Source organism: Egretta garzetta, unplaced genomic scaffold (genome assembly GCF_000687185.1).
Source record: "Egretta garzetta isolate BGI_Z169 unplaced genomic scaffold, ASM68718v1 scaffold215, whole genome shotgun sequence".
Lineage (NCBI taxonomy): Eukaryota > Metazoa > Chordata > Aves > Pelecaniformes > Ardeidae > Egretta > Egretta garzetta.
Window position 1 is genome coordinate 1,367,830 of NW_009259719.1, and position 16,803 is coordinate 1,384,632.

At 53.8% G+C, this 16,803-nt stretch overlaps 1 protein-coding gene across 1 annotated transcript in view; it reads right to left on the reverse strand.

Moving 5' to 3' along the window:
• Positions 1 to 16,803, reverse strand: part of PLXNA1 (plexin A1) — a 109,596-nt gene that overhangs the window by 9,291 nt on the left and 83,502 nt on the right. The window contains exons 21-28 of the mRNA XM_009639304.1: positions 14,236 to 14,492; positions 9,827 to 9,893; positions 4,764 to 4,910; positions 3,782 to 3,941; positions 3,114 to 3,217; positions 2,552 to 2,648; positions 1,654 to 1,844; positions 586 to 755 (exon numbers count right to left, since the gene is read on the reverse strand). Coding sequence (XP_009637599.1) covers positions 586 to 755; positions 1,654 to 1,844; positions 2,552 to 2,648; positions 3,114 to 3,217; positions 3,782 to 3,941; positions 4,764 to 4,910; positions 9,827 to 9,893; positions 14,236 to 14,492 — 1,193 coding nt within the window. The remainder of the gene's footprint in view (positions 1 to 585; positions 756 to 1,653; positions 1,845 to 2,551; positions 2,649 to 3,113; positions 3,218 to 3,781; positions 3,942 to 4,763; positions 4,911 to 9,826; positions 9,894 to 14,235; positions 14,493 to 16,803) is intronic.

The following is a 16,803-nucleotide window of genomic DNA, read 5'->3' on the forward strand; positions in this document are numbered from 1 at the left end:
AGGGGTGTGGGTGGCTTTGGAGCAGGAGCCAAAGCCTGCTCAAGCCCTGGCCCCCACACCACGCTTACCGAGGTCTCATCAGCCACTCCGCCCCGCTTTTCAGGGAACGATTAGCAGAGTCCATGCGCTGGCTCTGCAGGAGAGCTTACGGAGGATGCATACACGGCTTTACGCTGACTTTGTTAGGGCATGCTTGGCTGAGCGATGGGAGGGAGCATGGAAACACCTTTAGGACAGTCAAGACGAGAATTGGGGCTGGCATCTCTGGAGGAGCCCAGAGGACGGAGAAGCCTGAGCTGCCTTTGCTCAAGGTGAGATGGGAACAGAGCCACCACGGCCCTGGGCTGACTCCAGCCGTCAGGGGGAGTGTGGTGTCTGGGATTCGGGGCTGGAAGGGCTGAGGGAGCGCTGCATTCCTGAGATTTTTTTCTGCTGCAGAAAAGCACGCAAAGGATTTACCCACACCCGAAATACAGAGATATGGGCCTCTCTTGTCCTGGATCATTTCCAGGGACATATTTTTGCTCCCTGTGGGAGGGGTTGGAAGTATCGTTAGCTGTGATATCCTTAGTCCCTCTCCATTACCAGTTACTCTTCCAGGTGTGCCTGACATCGTAATCATTGATCTGATGCTTATCAGCTTGTTCATCCAGGAAATCAAACATGTATTTGATGGCGAGGGGCAGTGCGCTCCCACGATGTGCTGTGCTGAAGATGGTCTCAAACAGGTCATCCACAAACTTCTGCAGGGTGCCCTGAAGGGGAGGAAGAGAGAAGGGTGGCTCAGCAGTGCCCAGCACCGGCAGAGAGATGAGCCTTTAACTAAAGGTCGGCCTTTAAACCAATTTCACTTCTATTCCTACCACCTGGAAGAAAAGCACAGTACAGCCTGTGTAACCCTACCGGTTCTCAGTGGTTTATACTGGGAAACAGACACAGCGGTGATGGGATATCTCCTTCACTGCATGATCTGGCACACTAAAAGCATAAAATAAAAAGACCATATAGAGCAAAAACCAAGTGAATCTATGTCACATCACGGTATTTTCTGGGTCCTATTAAGGTACCCAAGACCTGATGACAGACATGGCTGAACAAGCCCTGGTCCCACGAGGCAGGGAGCCAAGTCACGGGCTGAGCCCCGTCTCTGCAATCCTGAGCCAGTATCTCAGCACAGCTCCCCGTTCCTCTCTAGGGACATCTCAGACACACAGCACCCGCTCAGCGCTAGAGGTTTTGTACATGCTGAGGGAAGGGGAACCCGCTGTGATGCCAAATGCCCCAGGTAATTACCCTTCCAACAGCACTGATTTTGTAGCTTTATCCCAAACACCAAAGGGGATGAGGTACCCGCCCCAGGGCATCCCTGCTTTGCAGTCCAGAAGCTGCTCAAGGATACAGGGAAGAGTAAAAATGCCAAAGGGTGCAAAAAGCAAATGGGAAAATCCACTCAAAGGATATTCACTGAGGGTTTTGACACAAAAAAACATCATCTCCCGCTCAGAAAAGAGACCAAGAGAGTAGCTCCTCCTGTGCTGAAGCAGAAGGCTAACAAAAAAGCAGTGCTTACCACTTTTGGACAACGCAAGTCACTAACCCTTCCCCACTCAGATTTTAAAAGCCAGGTGGCAGCTCTGCGTCTCTGGGCCATACCTTGGTGGCTAACAGGCGGGTCAGGTAGATTTCGGAGACCATCTTGCTGCCCCGGTCGCCCTCCCGCTGGTCCATGTGGTCGTGGTTTTTCACCAGGTGCCAGAGCTTGGTGCCGCTCTCCAGGTCGGGGGTGATCATGGGGGTCCGCGAGCGCAGGCTGTCGGGGCTGCTGGCTGTCCGCAGCATGCTCTCTGCAAGCACCAAGCAGAGGAGGACGTTCGCACCCTGCCCGCCTCCACCTCGCCACCAGCCCCTCCGTACCCCCCTCCCTCACTGCGGCTTCAGGACACAACACGGCCGTGAAATGGGAGCTTTGGGACCCAGCCTCTGCAGTCACTGTGGGTTGGGAGCTCTGCTGGGACCATCCTCACAGCCTGCTGGGCTATGTTCAAGCCTGGCTGATGTACAGGAGCCAGGACCACCGTGGAAGGGTTTCTGCAGAGGTCTGACTGGCGCCCAGCATGCAGGTGCCAGGATCACAGATGCCTCCTGTGCCAGCCTGAGTGGACCACACTATTCCCCTCCAAACCAAGGCTGATGTACACTTGCCAGCATGTTCGCTGCAGTCCTCCACTCTGCTCATTTAAGTGCAAAGTGCCTCTGTGACTATTTTAATTAGCTTTCAGGGGAATAAAAGGGAGCTGATCCCTTAGCAGCAGCCATCTGACACGTGCCTTTCTCCCTTGAGTCTGACATGTTGCAAAGAGAGATGGCTCTGAGGGCATCTGCTCCCTCTCCAACACCAGAATAAACAGCATGGTGCAGGAGAGCTGGGGGTTTGGAGGACCTTGTTGATGTGAGCCACAGTGACAATCACCTGCCCTGTGCCTTGGTCTGCAAGCCCAGCCCAGCGCCGCCTCCCCTGCCAGCACAGCGGAGGATGCCCCTGCGCGCTCACCATATCTGCTGAGGGACTTGGTGAAGGTGGAAGAGTTGGAGATGTTGTATGCCGAGTTCTGCTTGGGCACCAGGGCTACCGAGGAGCCATCCGTCACCTGGGGGCAGAGATGGCATGAGCAGGCTGCGATACCAGAGAGGCACAGGAGGAACAGCCCCACAGAAGGGAGAGACCAGCCCAGGAGGGATGAAGCTACACTGCACCCCACCCCAGGGACATCCATCTCCAACAAAGGAGACCTACATATCTACCTCCACGACAGCTCAGGGGAAAGGGTCAGAACAGGAACAGCACCAGAAACCTTGGCATGAAAATAGCAAAGCAAGGTCAGAGCAGGAAACAGCCTCTGTGAGTCCTGGAGATGCCCCATTTAGTGCTTCCTTGAATGGAAGGACCACAAACATGGGGGCCAGGCAAGAAAGTGACTGCAGACCTCCTGGCCATGCCCCTGCATGAGCAGCACGGTCTGGAGAGCTGAGCCCAGGCCCTGACCAAGCTGAGGAGGGAGAAGAGATGCTCAGTCAGTTGACTGCTGAGTGCTCTCCACGACGGGCAGCCTTACCTGGTAGTGAGCCAGGGTGTTTAGCCTCTTCCAGTCATTGTCGATCTTTGTGGTGACATCTTCATCCTGCAGTATGATCCGGGCCATCCTGCCCTGCCGCCATTCTGTCCCCGTGAGGGAGAAGAGCTCATGGTTAGGGGCAATAGGAGCACAAAGCCAGGGCAAGGCTAGGAGCACAGTCTGGGCATCAACAGAAGAGCCCTCCCACCACCTTCTGAACCCCAGGACTGATGACTATCAATATGGTGTTGGGTGTTTCTAAGCACTCAAGGAAAGACAGCATTGATTTGACCCTGGTGACTGTGCATCTCTCCTCTTTATTCTCCTGCCCCTCCTTTAAGAACGGGACTATTAATGCTGTTCTCAACAATTGCTGGCCTCCTTAGAGCTCAGCCACCTCAAGCCTGCAATCCAAGCCATGGCCAGAGCCAAGGAGGCTCCTCTCTCCTGGTAGGATCCATACTCTCATGCCAGGGGTGTGTGACTCACACACAGTCAGTGCCACCAGCACAGCAAAAGTAGACTGGACAAGCACAAATGCTCTGGTCCTGACAGGTCCCCTCTCCTGTAGAAGATGCGTATTTTCCTGCCTTGAACAGGTTTTTTGGCACTTCTGCTCTTAGCCCCACCCCTGCTCCCCACAGAGAAGTGCCTGCCCTCTCTCTTACCCAGGTCCATGTCTCCAGCTTTGGGTCGCTGGGAATAGGGCACCCCCTTGTAGACAGCATCCAGCAGCTTCTCTTTCACCTGTGTGATGGTGTCACAGTTCAGCACCTTGACAGGTATCTCTGGGGCGTTCTCATTCTCGGGATTCACACAGTTGAGGGTCTGCACAGCACAGGGGGGCAGAAAGACTCGAGTGAGAGGTTGCAACACACTGGCTTCAAAGGCAGGTCTAAGGACACAGGGTGACAGCTGTCTACAGGCCACATCATCTCACCGCCTGGGCTGCTGCAGAGTTGCAGCCACATGGAACATTCTTGCTCCCCCTTTCTCCCCGCCACCCTCAAATCTCCAACTATTCCCAGAAAGGCAGCACAGTGTCAGTGAAGGAATCCTGGGCCAACAAAACCTCAAACTCACCAAAACCTGTCTAGCCTGAGAAATGCCCAGGCACGCTCCATTCCCCTCCCAATCCCACCCTGGTGGAGATCAAGGTGGTGAAGAACCAGCTGCAGGCTCAGCCAGGGGTAAGGCCTGGCTTATCATCCAGCTGGTCAGAGGACATGGCTCATATGGAGGAAGAGAAGTATCTCTCCATCCCCTCCAGTAATCTCAAGGCTCTAATTTTGATCTCCACCCGACATGAGCCACTGGCTGCTCCAGGTAGCATTTGCTCAACAGTATCTCTGGCCCCGTATCTGTCAGGGCCATGGGGTTTGCTGGGAAAGGCTTGGAGGGGGATTCACTTCACGTTTGGCTTTCTCAGCTCCATGGCAAGAGCAAACCTTGTCATGCAAAGGCCCCATTTCTGACTCTAGCTGAGATGGGCACCACACAGACAGAGCAAGAGGTACCCCAGGGATGCTGGAGAGAAGAACAAGAGACAAAACACTCTCCACAAAGTACTCTGGGTGCCTCCAAGATCTTCTTAAATAGCTGGACCTAGAAGTCCTGGCAAGCACCAGTACCAGTGAGGCTTGCACTAACCAGCATTTTGTAGTCAATCTGCTGCCGGATAAGCTTGTCTTCACTGAGGGAGTAGCGAGCCTCTCCTGTGATGGCATCAATAGGTCCCTTCTCCATCTGCTGCTTGATGGCACAGTAGAGCATGAAGAGAGGTTCCCCAGCACACTCCTGTGGGACAGGGGATGGAGGAGAGGGAGAGAGAGGGGTGAGAAGGTGCCAGGCACTGCTTTGCCTTTCAAGAACCACCACCGTGTCAGGAGCCTGCTGTGGCCCTGCAGCATCGAGCCCCATACATGGCTTTATAAAGACTCTCCAGCCCTTGCTCAAGACTGCAAGGAAGGGGGCACATGGTAAAATGCATCCCATGGAGGAACGCATTCTCTCCTTCCACGCATGCTAGAGGTTGTTCCCTTGCCTATCAACCCCTAGCCTCAGCTTCCCAGAGTTTCCAGATACTCCCCCTGGTGAATTTTGCTCATTCTACAGGACAAAAATGAGCTAAAAAGGTTAAATTCAGGGCTAGTGAAGAGCAAGTTGGGTCTGGGGACTTTGTGTATGGGATATAGCCTGTATTTTGAGCTGTCCCAGCCAAGAGAAGCACCTGAGGACTGGAAAGGGCACACTGCAGTGGGACAGCCAGGGGGCTTTTGCCCAGGTATCACGGTGCAGTTCTGGCATCTGCCAGGAGCCCGGGCTCACATGAGAGAAGGTCAAAGGAGGTTTCTCCATATGACAGCTGGGCACAGCCAGCCAGATCCCCTGGGAAGGAAAAGCAAGAGAGCAACTCACTGACAACCCTACCCTGAGTCTCCAGCTGATGGAGGGAGGAGACCAGACAATGAGGTTTCCTGCAGTTAAACCATTTGCCACCTACAGGTCCCTGCTGCCAAACCCCTATAGTCAGAGCCACCTTTAGCCACCAGCCAGAGCCACATCAGCATCCACCTCATAGGTGGGAGGAAGGGAGAGGGAAACTGGACCAGATGCTTCCCCTGAAGATGCTTAGATGCAGTGACCCAGGAACAGCAAAGGACCCGCCAAGGTTGGAGGCACCACCCAGCCATGAGATGGGCGCCTGGAAGTGGACACCCCTTTATCAGCCAGGGCCCAAACCTCTCCCCTGAACTGCATCCAAATAAGCCCTTCCCGATACAGGCGTTAGTCTTGAGGGAGAAAAAAGGCTATGATGGGAGCAGAGAGGATGGGGAGAAGTCCCAGCAGATTTTACCCCACCAGCCCTAGCCCCTCCCTCTCGGCCGCCTCACAAATAAATTGTACTTTGGTGCAAAGTGCGGCTGCTCTCCCTGTCACCATATGCTGTTAGCATCTCGTTAGCATCTGTGGTAATTAAAGAGACAGCTGCTAACGAGCAGGAACAGGCATACATCATCCCCAGACCTTCCGACAACACGCATGTCTTTGAAATTATGTTTCATTTGCAAACTTGGCTTCATTAAGTCAGCTTGGAAAAGTGAGAGACCCAAGGTGGGTGCTACGCTGTGCGTTACCGGCTGCCCAGCAAGGGCAGGGTGCCAGGCTGGCCACAGAGCAGTGAGCCCCCAGGGGCTCCCACGACACCCCAAGCCCAGCTCTCCAGCCACAGTGGAAAGAGCAGAGTTGCTCCTTTTGGTTGCTTGTAAAAAATCCTCATAAAACTTGCAAGTCTGCAGAAGTGGTGTGGAGGGCAGATAGCTTGGAGCGGGACTGCTGCTCACATCTGGCACGGCTGCTCCTGTCTCAGCCCACGGATTTCCCCTCTTTGGTGAGGGATGGTTGCTGTCCCCCCGTCTGCAGCGCTGCGCCCACCTCTGGGGATCCCCATCGGGAGAGGTTGGTTCTGCCCTTCCCACACTGGCAGCCTGGTTGCACTCCAGGCACCACAGCATCACCTCCGCTCCTTGGGTGTCAGCCAGGCTCATGTGGAATAAATCTCTTTTTGGATGCATGGATTAGAGCTGGCCCTATGGCCTCCCCGAGGGACAGAGGCATCAGTGGTCCATCACTCCTCCAGCACCATTGCAGGCTTCTGGGGGACCCTGTGTGCCCCAGGATCCTGGTCTCCTTCTGACCTGTCGGGCACCCTAATGTCAACTGAAACAAGCCCCTCTGCCCTGTCCCCCTGACTGCACATCGTCCACATTGCAGCTTCCCCACCTGCTCCAAACATGGGTCCTACCGTTAGAATCCAAAACATCACTCCCAACCTCACCGTTCCCACCGGCTCTTGAGGACTGGGGCTGAGATGCTGCCGTGGGTCACAGCTCACTGAGCCACAACAGATGAGGATGGTTTAGGGCTCATCCCCAACAAAATGAACCGGGACCACAGAAACCAGCACTGGGCAGTTGCCCTGAGATGATTTCCTTTGGGTGAAATAGAGGAGGGGACCGCTGAGATGGGGCCGGGCGGCCCCACAGGTTGATGGAGGGCAGCCGGTCCCCCAGATGCAGACGTGCCCACATTGCTAGCCCCGACGCAGTTTGATCACTGCTGGGGGTCTGAGTAAGGGGGACTTTGGGGGCTCTCGTGCCAGCCAAGCCAGAGGAGGGCAGCTGCAAACACCGTTGTGCACGCACACATCGGTATGGTGGGAGCAGGCTGAGGCGAGCCAGCTAACGCTCAAACTGTCTTATTGACTAGATCTAGCTCATCAGGCACCTAATATCGTGCATTTTTCAGCACTTGTCTCGATTTATCCCTCTTCTCCCTTTCCCCAGGGTGTCTCATTAAGACTCTGATAAATGCTACCACAGGGTCCCTGTGAAAGCGCCAGCTCTCGCTGGCTCCCCACACTGCTGGCCCTGAGCAGGAGGGGCTGTCCTGTCCCCAGCCCTCACCCCAGCACATCACAGCTGCGTGACGCCGAGCGCCCGGCCCTGCTCGGGGCAGGGTTGTTGAGAGCCGATCTGGCAGCTGGGCACACGTCCGCCCGCCTCATTTACATGCACAATTACCACTGTTTGGTGCAGTTTCCCTGCTGGCAAACTGCCTGCTGTGATACCTCTCCAGCTACTCCATGGATTTCTCCTGCTTTTGGTGCCACCCTTGATCTTCACTGACGGGAGACAGGTGGAAACGGCCCCACGGGTCTCCTCTGGTGGGACTGACTCAGGAGAGGCCATAAGCACATCCTCAATTCTCTCTTTTCCAGTCTAACTCACACGACTCCAGTGATGGAGTGTCAACCACTTTCACAGGGAGACGATCCCCAGCGCCACAAATCTCACAGCCAGCAGGTTTATCCAGACCCTCCACATAGGCTCCTCCTGTAATGCTGCATCTAGATCAGACTTCTCCCTCCTGCTGCTACCACCCAGAGACTGGAAGCATTTTCACCCAACAAAGCCATGGTGTAGCCAAGTACTTTATAAAAAAGCACTGCCCTGGTCCCATCCCCATGCCTCTCTCTCCTGCTACTGTTTATCCTCAGACCTGCCCCACAGCTTCTGAGCAAGGTGAACATGCCCCTATCACCCACCCACATGTACCAGCCCAGCCAGGAACTGGCCAAGGGCATTGAGTCACGCACACAAAAGCAATGTCCCCGAACACCGCTGTGGGCATTCGAAGGCTGTGCGCTGCACTTTTTGCTCAGCCAAAACACTTCAAGGAGCCTTGAGGGAGTTTATCCACAGTGAGAGCTACTCCTGCTAGTCCCACCAACCCCACGGAGCCCAAAGAGCCATCTGTCAGTGTCCTGCCTGATCCCACTGGGCACTGCCACTGCAGGGATGGAGGGTGGCCCCACTGAGCAAAGCCCCAGCACGAAGTGGCAGCGGGAGGTTTGACATCTCCCTGCGACCAGCACAGCTTTTCCCCTCTCCCACCCCTGGAAAGCAATCTGCGCCGCATGCTACAGCTACATTTTTATAGATGCAGGCTATCCCTTGATGGAGGCAAAAAGCCAAGTGCATGTAAGTGATATTATAAATCACCTCTCGTTGACGATCACTTGAGTTCTGCACAGACTCCTGCTTGCTCTCATCTCTTGGCTGGAAATGGTTCAAACCCTCTTTATCTTAATGAGGGATGAAATCCCACAAAAACGGCTGTGTGCCACCCAGCCTCGCTGCACTGACGCCAGGCAGGATCCCAAGAAATGGCTCTGCTGGCTGACAAACCCGCGGTGGGACCAGAGATGCTGGTCACCCCAGCAGAGTCATCCCGAAGCAGCAGCAGGACCAAGCCAGCAGTCCATGGGCTGGAGCTGCAGCTGTGTAACCCGCTCTACCAGGTGGAAGCACTGGTGCTGATGGGATAAACATTCTTGATATGGGTTGGGTGAACCAGTAGTAAAAGCAGCCCTTACACTTTGGCATCCTCTTCTGCTACCCTTGATGAAATTGGGAAAAAGGCGAATTCAAGCTAATGGGCTCGACAATGTAGGCAGAGGCACGAGGAGGTCCAACATCATTTGCACCCTCCATGCGTTGTGTTGTTGCATCCTTGGCTACCAACAGGCCCCACAGGGTGCCCATCCCCACACCGGGGCACCTTTTGGAGGGGAGGAAGCAGCAGCAGAAGTGGAGATGCCTGGCAGAAACGATTCCCCTACCAAGGAGCCTCAGCGTCAAAGAGATGAAGGAAAAGCAGCAGCGTTATGTGTAGAGTGCAGCAAATCAAACTACAGTTCAGACAGACAGAAATATCCTCTGAGTACAGTGATGCCGACAGAAGGACACGCTCCCGGGGCTTTTTCCTCCCAAATTACAGAAGTGGAGGCAAGGAGGGAGGAATGGGGACCACTCCAAAGGGATTCAAGACTCAGCTGAGTTGCTTCAGATTTATCCTTTCTCCAGGCATCATTTTTATGAACATCTCAAACCCACTACTCATTAAACAATCCCAGTCTGGATTTCATTTCTCAGTCTCAGCTCTTTCCTCAAAAGGAGACCCAGAATCACTAATCACATCTCAGAAACACAGGATGGGGACAGAGGCCTGGGAAGTGATCTCTGCTCCAGGAGGGAGCAGCAGCGTGCAGGAGCACGTCAGCCCAGGCTCTGGGTACCACACTGCCCGTCCTGGTGGGGCAGGAACCACCTCCCCCCCTATGCAGGGTCACCAACCCTTCCCAAACTCACCTTCAGAAACTTGTACAGCAGAAACGTGAACCAATTCGTCAGCATCTTCTCTGCCACCGACTCTGTTCTGTAGGGAAGGCAGAGAGCAAAGCTGTCAGAAGAGGATATTAAAGGTCTCTGATCTCATCCATGGCCACCTCAGCCTTGTACTGTGGCTAAATTATTTTTGGTTTTAAAAGGTCACATCTGGAAAGGCAGGAGCCTCAAAGCAAAGGGGTGCAAGCAGACAGCAAAAGCTCTAGCGAAAAGCCTGCCCATCTGCAAGGCTGAGCCACAGGACCCCCCCCAGGAGGGAGAAGCAAATTGGTCTCTGGCATATTTGGAGAACTGAAGGGAGCCGAGCACAACCTTGTCCCATGGGGAGTCTCACCCAGGGGATGACCAACTTTCTGCTTCTCCCTGGTACCTCCTACTTAAATAAAGTTTGTTTCTTCCATCACATCCCATTGGAACCAGACAGCTCCTTCCACAGGAGGATTGTATGAGACACTGAAGCCAGGTAAAATGTCACCAAACCTACCTCAAGCTGCCCAGTTAAAGCACAAGCTGAAAGGAAGAGCTGAGGTTGCAAAGCAAAGTCAGATCCTGACCCACATTCCCATGACAGGAGCTCCTCCTCCCACGTTGCCGAGTGTCAGCTCTAGCTGGGAGCCCCTCTCCTCACCTGGGAGCTGCTGCTCCCACTTCTGCTCCTGCAAGGCACTCAACACCGCTACTGCCCTGACACAGACCCACTGCTACTGGGTGACATGGGACTTCCCAACAACACCCAACGTAGCCCTTGATCTCTACAGCCCCAAAGCCCAGGAACCGCAGCAGAGCAAGAGGACAATCACCACCAACACTGGAGGGATAAAGAGAGTTTTCCCCAGCAGCCTGAGCAAGGTCTGTTCAGAAGAACTTCTGGAGAAGAGGACACCTGGTTCCTGGCACTCAGTGGTGGTGATGGTGAAGCTTTAGGAGGCCATGCTCTGCACCCTCGCTTCTCTCTGTGCCCCTGCCCTTGGGCCTGGATCTGAGAGGCTCTTGGGTAGGGGTGCAGAGCCCTGCAATGCAGAGAGGGCACCAGTCCACTGGCACATGGCCTTGGTTAAAGCCACTGCTGGATTTAGGTCTGGAGACTTTGATCTCAATATGGTTTTGGTCAAACTTATCCCCAGTACTAATTCAGCCAAAAACAAGGGGATTAAAGGAGGAAGAAGTAAGAGCAGTGGTTGGAAGCTCAAGCTGTTTTCCATGTACCTTTGAAAGACTGTGCAAAGACGCTGTGCCAGGCTTGGGATTTAACCCTTCCCCACCTGCATGTTAGAAATCCTGGGTCTCTGTGTGTCTCCTCAGATGCAGGAGTTTGCAGTGAGCGATGCTGCAACCACCTGCTCAAAAAGGAGTTAAAAAATGGAGCCATGCCTCTCAGCTTTTAGAGATGTAGTTGAAGGAAGCAGCCAAAACTGCCTTGAGAAAACCTATAAATTGCCCCTGGTTTCCTAAAGCATGGTTCAAATCCAGATGGCAACATGCTCCAAAGCGGCATGGCAGGAAAGGTCTCCTGTGTCTGTTTGGGACCACCACCATGCAATGTGTGCACAAGAGGGAGAGTGGGATCTTGCAGGATGGGTGAGAGACGTGGTGGGTCCTAATAGGACGTGGGGACCTCAGGGTGGTGGCACTGCAGACGGGATGTGCCGCACCAGCAGAGGAGAGGGACAGCCTGGCATGGAGGGAGCTGGGGGTGACAGAGGATCCAGGTGAATGGCACAGCCCTACAAGGGCAGCTTAACACACCTGTCTCTGCTGGTCTCACTGCCATAAGATTAAAATTCCCCTTAACACGCCCATGATTTTTAAAATCGCTTTCACTCCCTTTAAAGTAAAAATGCCAGCCAGCCCCCCGACCCTCTCCGGTTAGGCTTCTTCAGCTTATCCACCCATTAATCATCAGATCAGCCACTTGCAGCAACAGATGCCCCTGAAAGCACAAGCAATGCTAATAACCTCAGGGACGTGGCTGCAATCCTGCTACACCAGGGGAACGGGCACAAACGGGTTGACTCAAGAGACAAAGCCCAGAAGGAACCCAAACCGCAGCACCACGATGAAGAGTCCCACTGCCCAACGCCATGCACTGCCCAATGGCAATGCCATACCTGGAAGATGGGACAGGAGCCAGATGGCTGGGGTAGGAAATCCACTTTCCCAGAGTTTATTCAAGCTGACTCAGGGTCGTATGGTCCCATGCAAGGCTTTCTCTTGTGCTAATGGGGCTTAGCCTTTTTTGCCCTCCAAGGAATAGCACAGCTCTCCTTAAACCATTAGGGGACAGTAATACTTGAGCCTCCAGAGGAGGGAAGCCTTTCTGTGCCCTGTTAGGAGACACTAATCCATCCAGGGGAAGGAAAAGAGAGAGACGGAAAGGGACAGAGGGAGAAAGCCAAGGGAAGGGGTAGATTGACGCTATTCAGCAGGCATCCACGCCAGTCCCAGACCAGGTCCTTCGCTGACAAGCCTGTAACACTCAGTTGAAGTGCTACCACCCGGCGTCCGTTTGTCTTTATCCGCGATAGAGCCAGATGCCACAGCAACGGGGGGATTATCCAATAACAAAATAAATAAATAACAGCTCTCCCCAGTTAGATGGATGTTAATCCAGTTGCCCTGGGTGGTAAGCACACTCTCACACCCAAGAGCAGGGCTAATCAAGAGGATAAGGAAGAACAGCCCTCAACATCGCTCGCTCCACGCCACGGCTGCAGAAGAACAAAGTCTCTTTATGTATCACTCAGGGAGGCACAAGCAAGGTACTGGCCAGGGGACTTCACCCCTGTCCTAAGCCTCCCACAGCTCCACCTGCAATGGAGCCCCAAATTCTGTGGCTGGGGACCCATAGTCCTCGGGCTGCTGGCTCTTGCCGCGCCAGCGCGGGCTGGGCTCTGTCCCTGTGCCGCTCCCACGGCTCAGCCACTGCAGCTGCTGGCCTCCCCGCGCTGCCTTTTATTTATATTTTATTGATTTACTTCATTCCAGAGTTTTGCTTCAATGGCAGTGGCTTAGTGATGCTCTGAGAGACCCAGGAGCTGGAAATGCAGTTTAAATATTTCAGTGAAGCCTGGTGTCATGGAAGAACAGTAAAAAAGGGAAAAGCCTAAGGATACGCTCAGGGAACAGGGATGGGGGACAGGGGGTTGTGCCTCCAAGACCCACCCCTCTCCTCGCCAGCCACGGGTCTGCACCGCACCCCATCTCTGGCACATTGCTAATGAGGTGCTTTGAGAAATTAAGGGCTCCCTTGCAATGTGATAAACTAAGCAGAGAGACTAAGAGAGCAATGTGCCTAAAGAGACTGGCAAAGGGAAGGTAGCAGGGATGTAATGGATAAGGTCACATCTGTGTCCACTCCAGGCGTCTCCCCAGGGCCAGGCACACAAAACCCAACAGACTTTTATCCAGCCTGGCCATGCCACAAACACTGGTTGATGTCTGAAAGATGCTCTGGTTTTCTCAAGCCTGTCTGGTGACATGCCAATCCTGCGGCCCTCAGCCACCCCTGCATCTCTGCTGGTGGAGGCGGAGATGGGGAGGCACGGCACAGAGTGCAAAGGGAGAAGGCGGCACGGAGGGCCTCGAGCTGGGCTGGTGGACCTTATTAATTGTTTTTGTTCAGCACTTGGTGTATCTTTCAATATTCATCAACCCGTGATGAAGGAGAGCTCAGAGCTATCGTTAAATATTGATGGGCCAGGCAGACTCACAGCAGGGCTTGGCAGGCTGCCTCCTGCTCGCGCTCCCCCCGGCCCCGGCGAGACTCCCAGCTTGTGAAAATCCGCTTGGCTTTCCCAGGAAAACCCCCATGTACCCAGCGAGGTTGGCAAGCCCCAAGGAGGCAGTGGGGAAAGGAGGACTCCAACCTGCTGCGAACCCACAGAGGCACCCACACAGGAGTGCCGGCAGCAAGGCAGCGACCAGGCAAGGCGAGAGCTGCCCCAAGTGCTGGGGGGCTTGGGGGACCACCTGGTAATGTGGGGAAGGGAAGGTAGGTAGGAGCAACGCTGCAGCGATGTGCAACAGTGCCTGGCACCAGCGTGCATCCTCCCTGCACCAGCCTACGCAGCCAGCAGCCACCGAGCATCTCGCTCCCTCCTCCCCAGACAATATGAACCTGCATGGCCCAAACCAGAGCGGGAACATCCCATGGGCAACTCCTCAGCTAGCTGGGTCCAGGTGGCCCCACATCCCTCTCATACTTGCATGCAGACAGGTAAGGAAATGCTTGACCACCGACCTAGTGCTGACATTACCACAGCCAACACCAAAGCCATCACTGATGGTATCCTCTAAAGAACACCAGCTCGTGTCCACACTCAGGAGAGCCTGGGCACCGTCCCACAGCTCCACCCTCTTGGATGGTCACTCACCTCCGCAAGAGCAGCTTGGGGTGGTTCTTACTCTCCAGGTTCTTCTCAATAAGGTCGGAGAGGAGCTGCTTCAGCACGCCCGTGGCGTACTCCATCTCGCCCTGCAGCGCCGTCATGATGAGGGAGGCCACATTGCCGCGGTCCCGCATGGAGAAACTCCGCTGAGCCTCCAGAGTGCGGATGAAGGTCAGCAAGAAGTGCTTCTTGTTCAGGAGCTGCCCGAAGAGGGTCAAGGACTTCTCCACATTTGCCTGGACCTGCAAGGACAGAGCAAAGCTGGGAGATGGGCACAAAGCGGAGGGCGATGAGAAGAAGGTGGCTGGGCTGCACAAGACCCTGGATTCACCCTCATCCCCCCCAAGAGGAAAGGATGAAAAAGGGTCAAAAAGGAGCTGGATTTGCTCTCTCCATACTACCAGGCTTCCTCTTTGGTGATTAGCCTCAGTTCCCTCCAGAAGTATTATCTAGTTTGTAATATCTTAGCATCAGGTTAACACAGTCTCAGGGCATCAATGTGTGTGTGTGTGTATACATATATATGTGTGTGTGTGTGTGTGTGTGTGTGTGTTTATATATATATATACACACATGCACACTTCCATACAAAGACTCTCTCCCATGCATGTGCAGGCGCATACATGCACTTCCCTCCCATAAACAAACAAAAACTTTCTCTCCCAAACACACACACACAAATTATAATTTTCAATTTCAGCTAACAAGCAGCTCAATTCCCACGAAGTCACTGCAACACGTGCTTCGAGTATTGCACAGAAAGCAAATAAAGCCACAACCCCAAGCTCTGCCAGCAGCAAAGCCGCCTGGTTTGGGGGGGGGCTAGATTTCAGACAGGGAAGCAAATAGCAGAAATCTGGCTCTGTCCCACTCCAGACACAGCCTGAAATATTCCCTTTCCTCTTGAGACATTTGAAGGTGTACTTGTGGCCATACTTGACCACATAGGACCCAGCAGGGATTGGGCTGGGATGCTTTCTTCCCTGTGCTGCCATCATCAGCCCAGCTCCGGTCAGCCCTGACCACATTTCTTATGAGAAACAAACATTTTTACAACACAACATTTTCCCATTAGCAAAGATGGTTTCCTCTGAATAAAAGCCTTGCTGCGGTAAAACATCAATTTTAATTATTTCCCCACACACACACCCCCATCCCCATCTTCCTGATTGGAAGAATAAGTGAAAAATTTCATTTCATGTCGATATTTGGAGACAAAACAACACTTTTCATTTCAAAACACCAACTCAAAATGAAGAACAGGGTTTTGACACATCACATCATTTCACTTCAATCAAAACTTTGGATTGGCGCTCTTCAGTTCAGCGAAATTCCTCGCGGTTGTAACCTCCCCTCTAAAATACTCTCTTCCACTGGACAGAAAACCCTTTTCCCACCCAGTCCTTGTCAATTCTGCGATACGAGCCCTCAGGTGCCGCTGTCACCCTCATCACCCAGGCGAGCAGAGACACCAGCCCCAGAGCACCCCAGAAGGGCGATGGGGACTGACAAACCCTTTCTGCTCCTGTCCCCCCTCCAGCCTACGCAGGGACCTCGATGCAATGAAGCTGGTAACTCAGGGGGTGCAGAGACGCCAGCTGACTCCTCAGCATGGGAAGACCTGAGAGCCAGCTGGAGACCTACCAGACCCACCAGTGAAAGTGGGCAGAGGGAGACGTGCCGCATCCCCACCCCTGCCAAGAGCAGGCAAAGGAGACCAAGGGACGAGAAGCTTTCTCCCTTCAGTAGAGCAGCAGGAACTCGATAAGATGGGAAAGGGGTCCTGCCCCACAGTGACCACTGGAGCCTTGGCAGGGAGCATGGGAGGACACGAAACCACCGTCACAAGCAGCACGGCAATGCCTGAGCCCCCCACATGCTTGTTGCCTCCCTGGGCCCCCGTGTTTAATTTGCTGATCATTAGCAGAAATAAATGAACAACTCTGAATTAAATATTTAATCAGGCTTAAATTCGCACAAAGCAACAAACCTCCCCCCCCCGCCAAAACCTAAAGAGAAAGGGAGCTGGTACCGACAGGCTGATGCTCGCTGCGGATTAGTGTGCGTGAGCAAGTGCCGTTTCCTTCCCGTCACTTGCAATAGCTAATGTTACACTCTGAGTAAAGAGACAAATAAAAGCAAACCTGATTAAATTATATGAAGCTTACACAACTGTAGTTGCTTTATTTAATCTCTTTGGGGGATTTTTTTTTTTTTGCTCCTTTGCAACTTTAACTCCTTGTTTCCCAGGCCAGGCTGAGCTGGCGTGCTCTCTCGAGTGGAATGTTTTGAACTAGGAGCTGGAAGTGGATGAACTCCCACCCAGCCTGCTGTGGCCAATGCAAAATTCCTCCTCTGATACCCTTTTTGATACCCTTTCCCCTCCCCCTCTCTAGGGAAAACCCTTAAGAGCTGGAGCAGAGGTGAGAGGAGAGCCAGGCGTTTGCACAGACAGGAAGGGCTGTGCCCCAGGGAGGGCTACGCTCACGCCTGCTGCGGCTCCGAGCATCCGGCTCCGAGCATCCGGAAACCCGAGCTGCAAAGGGAAATCCA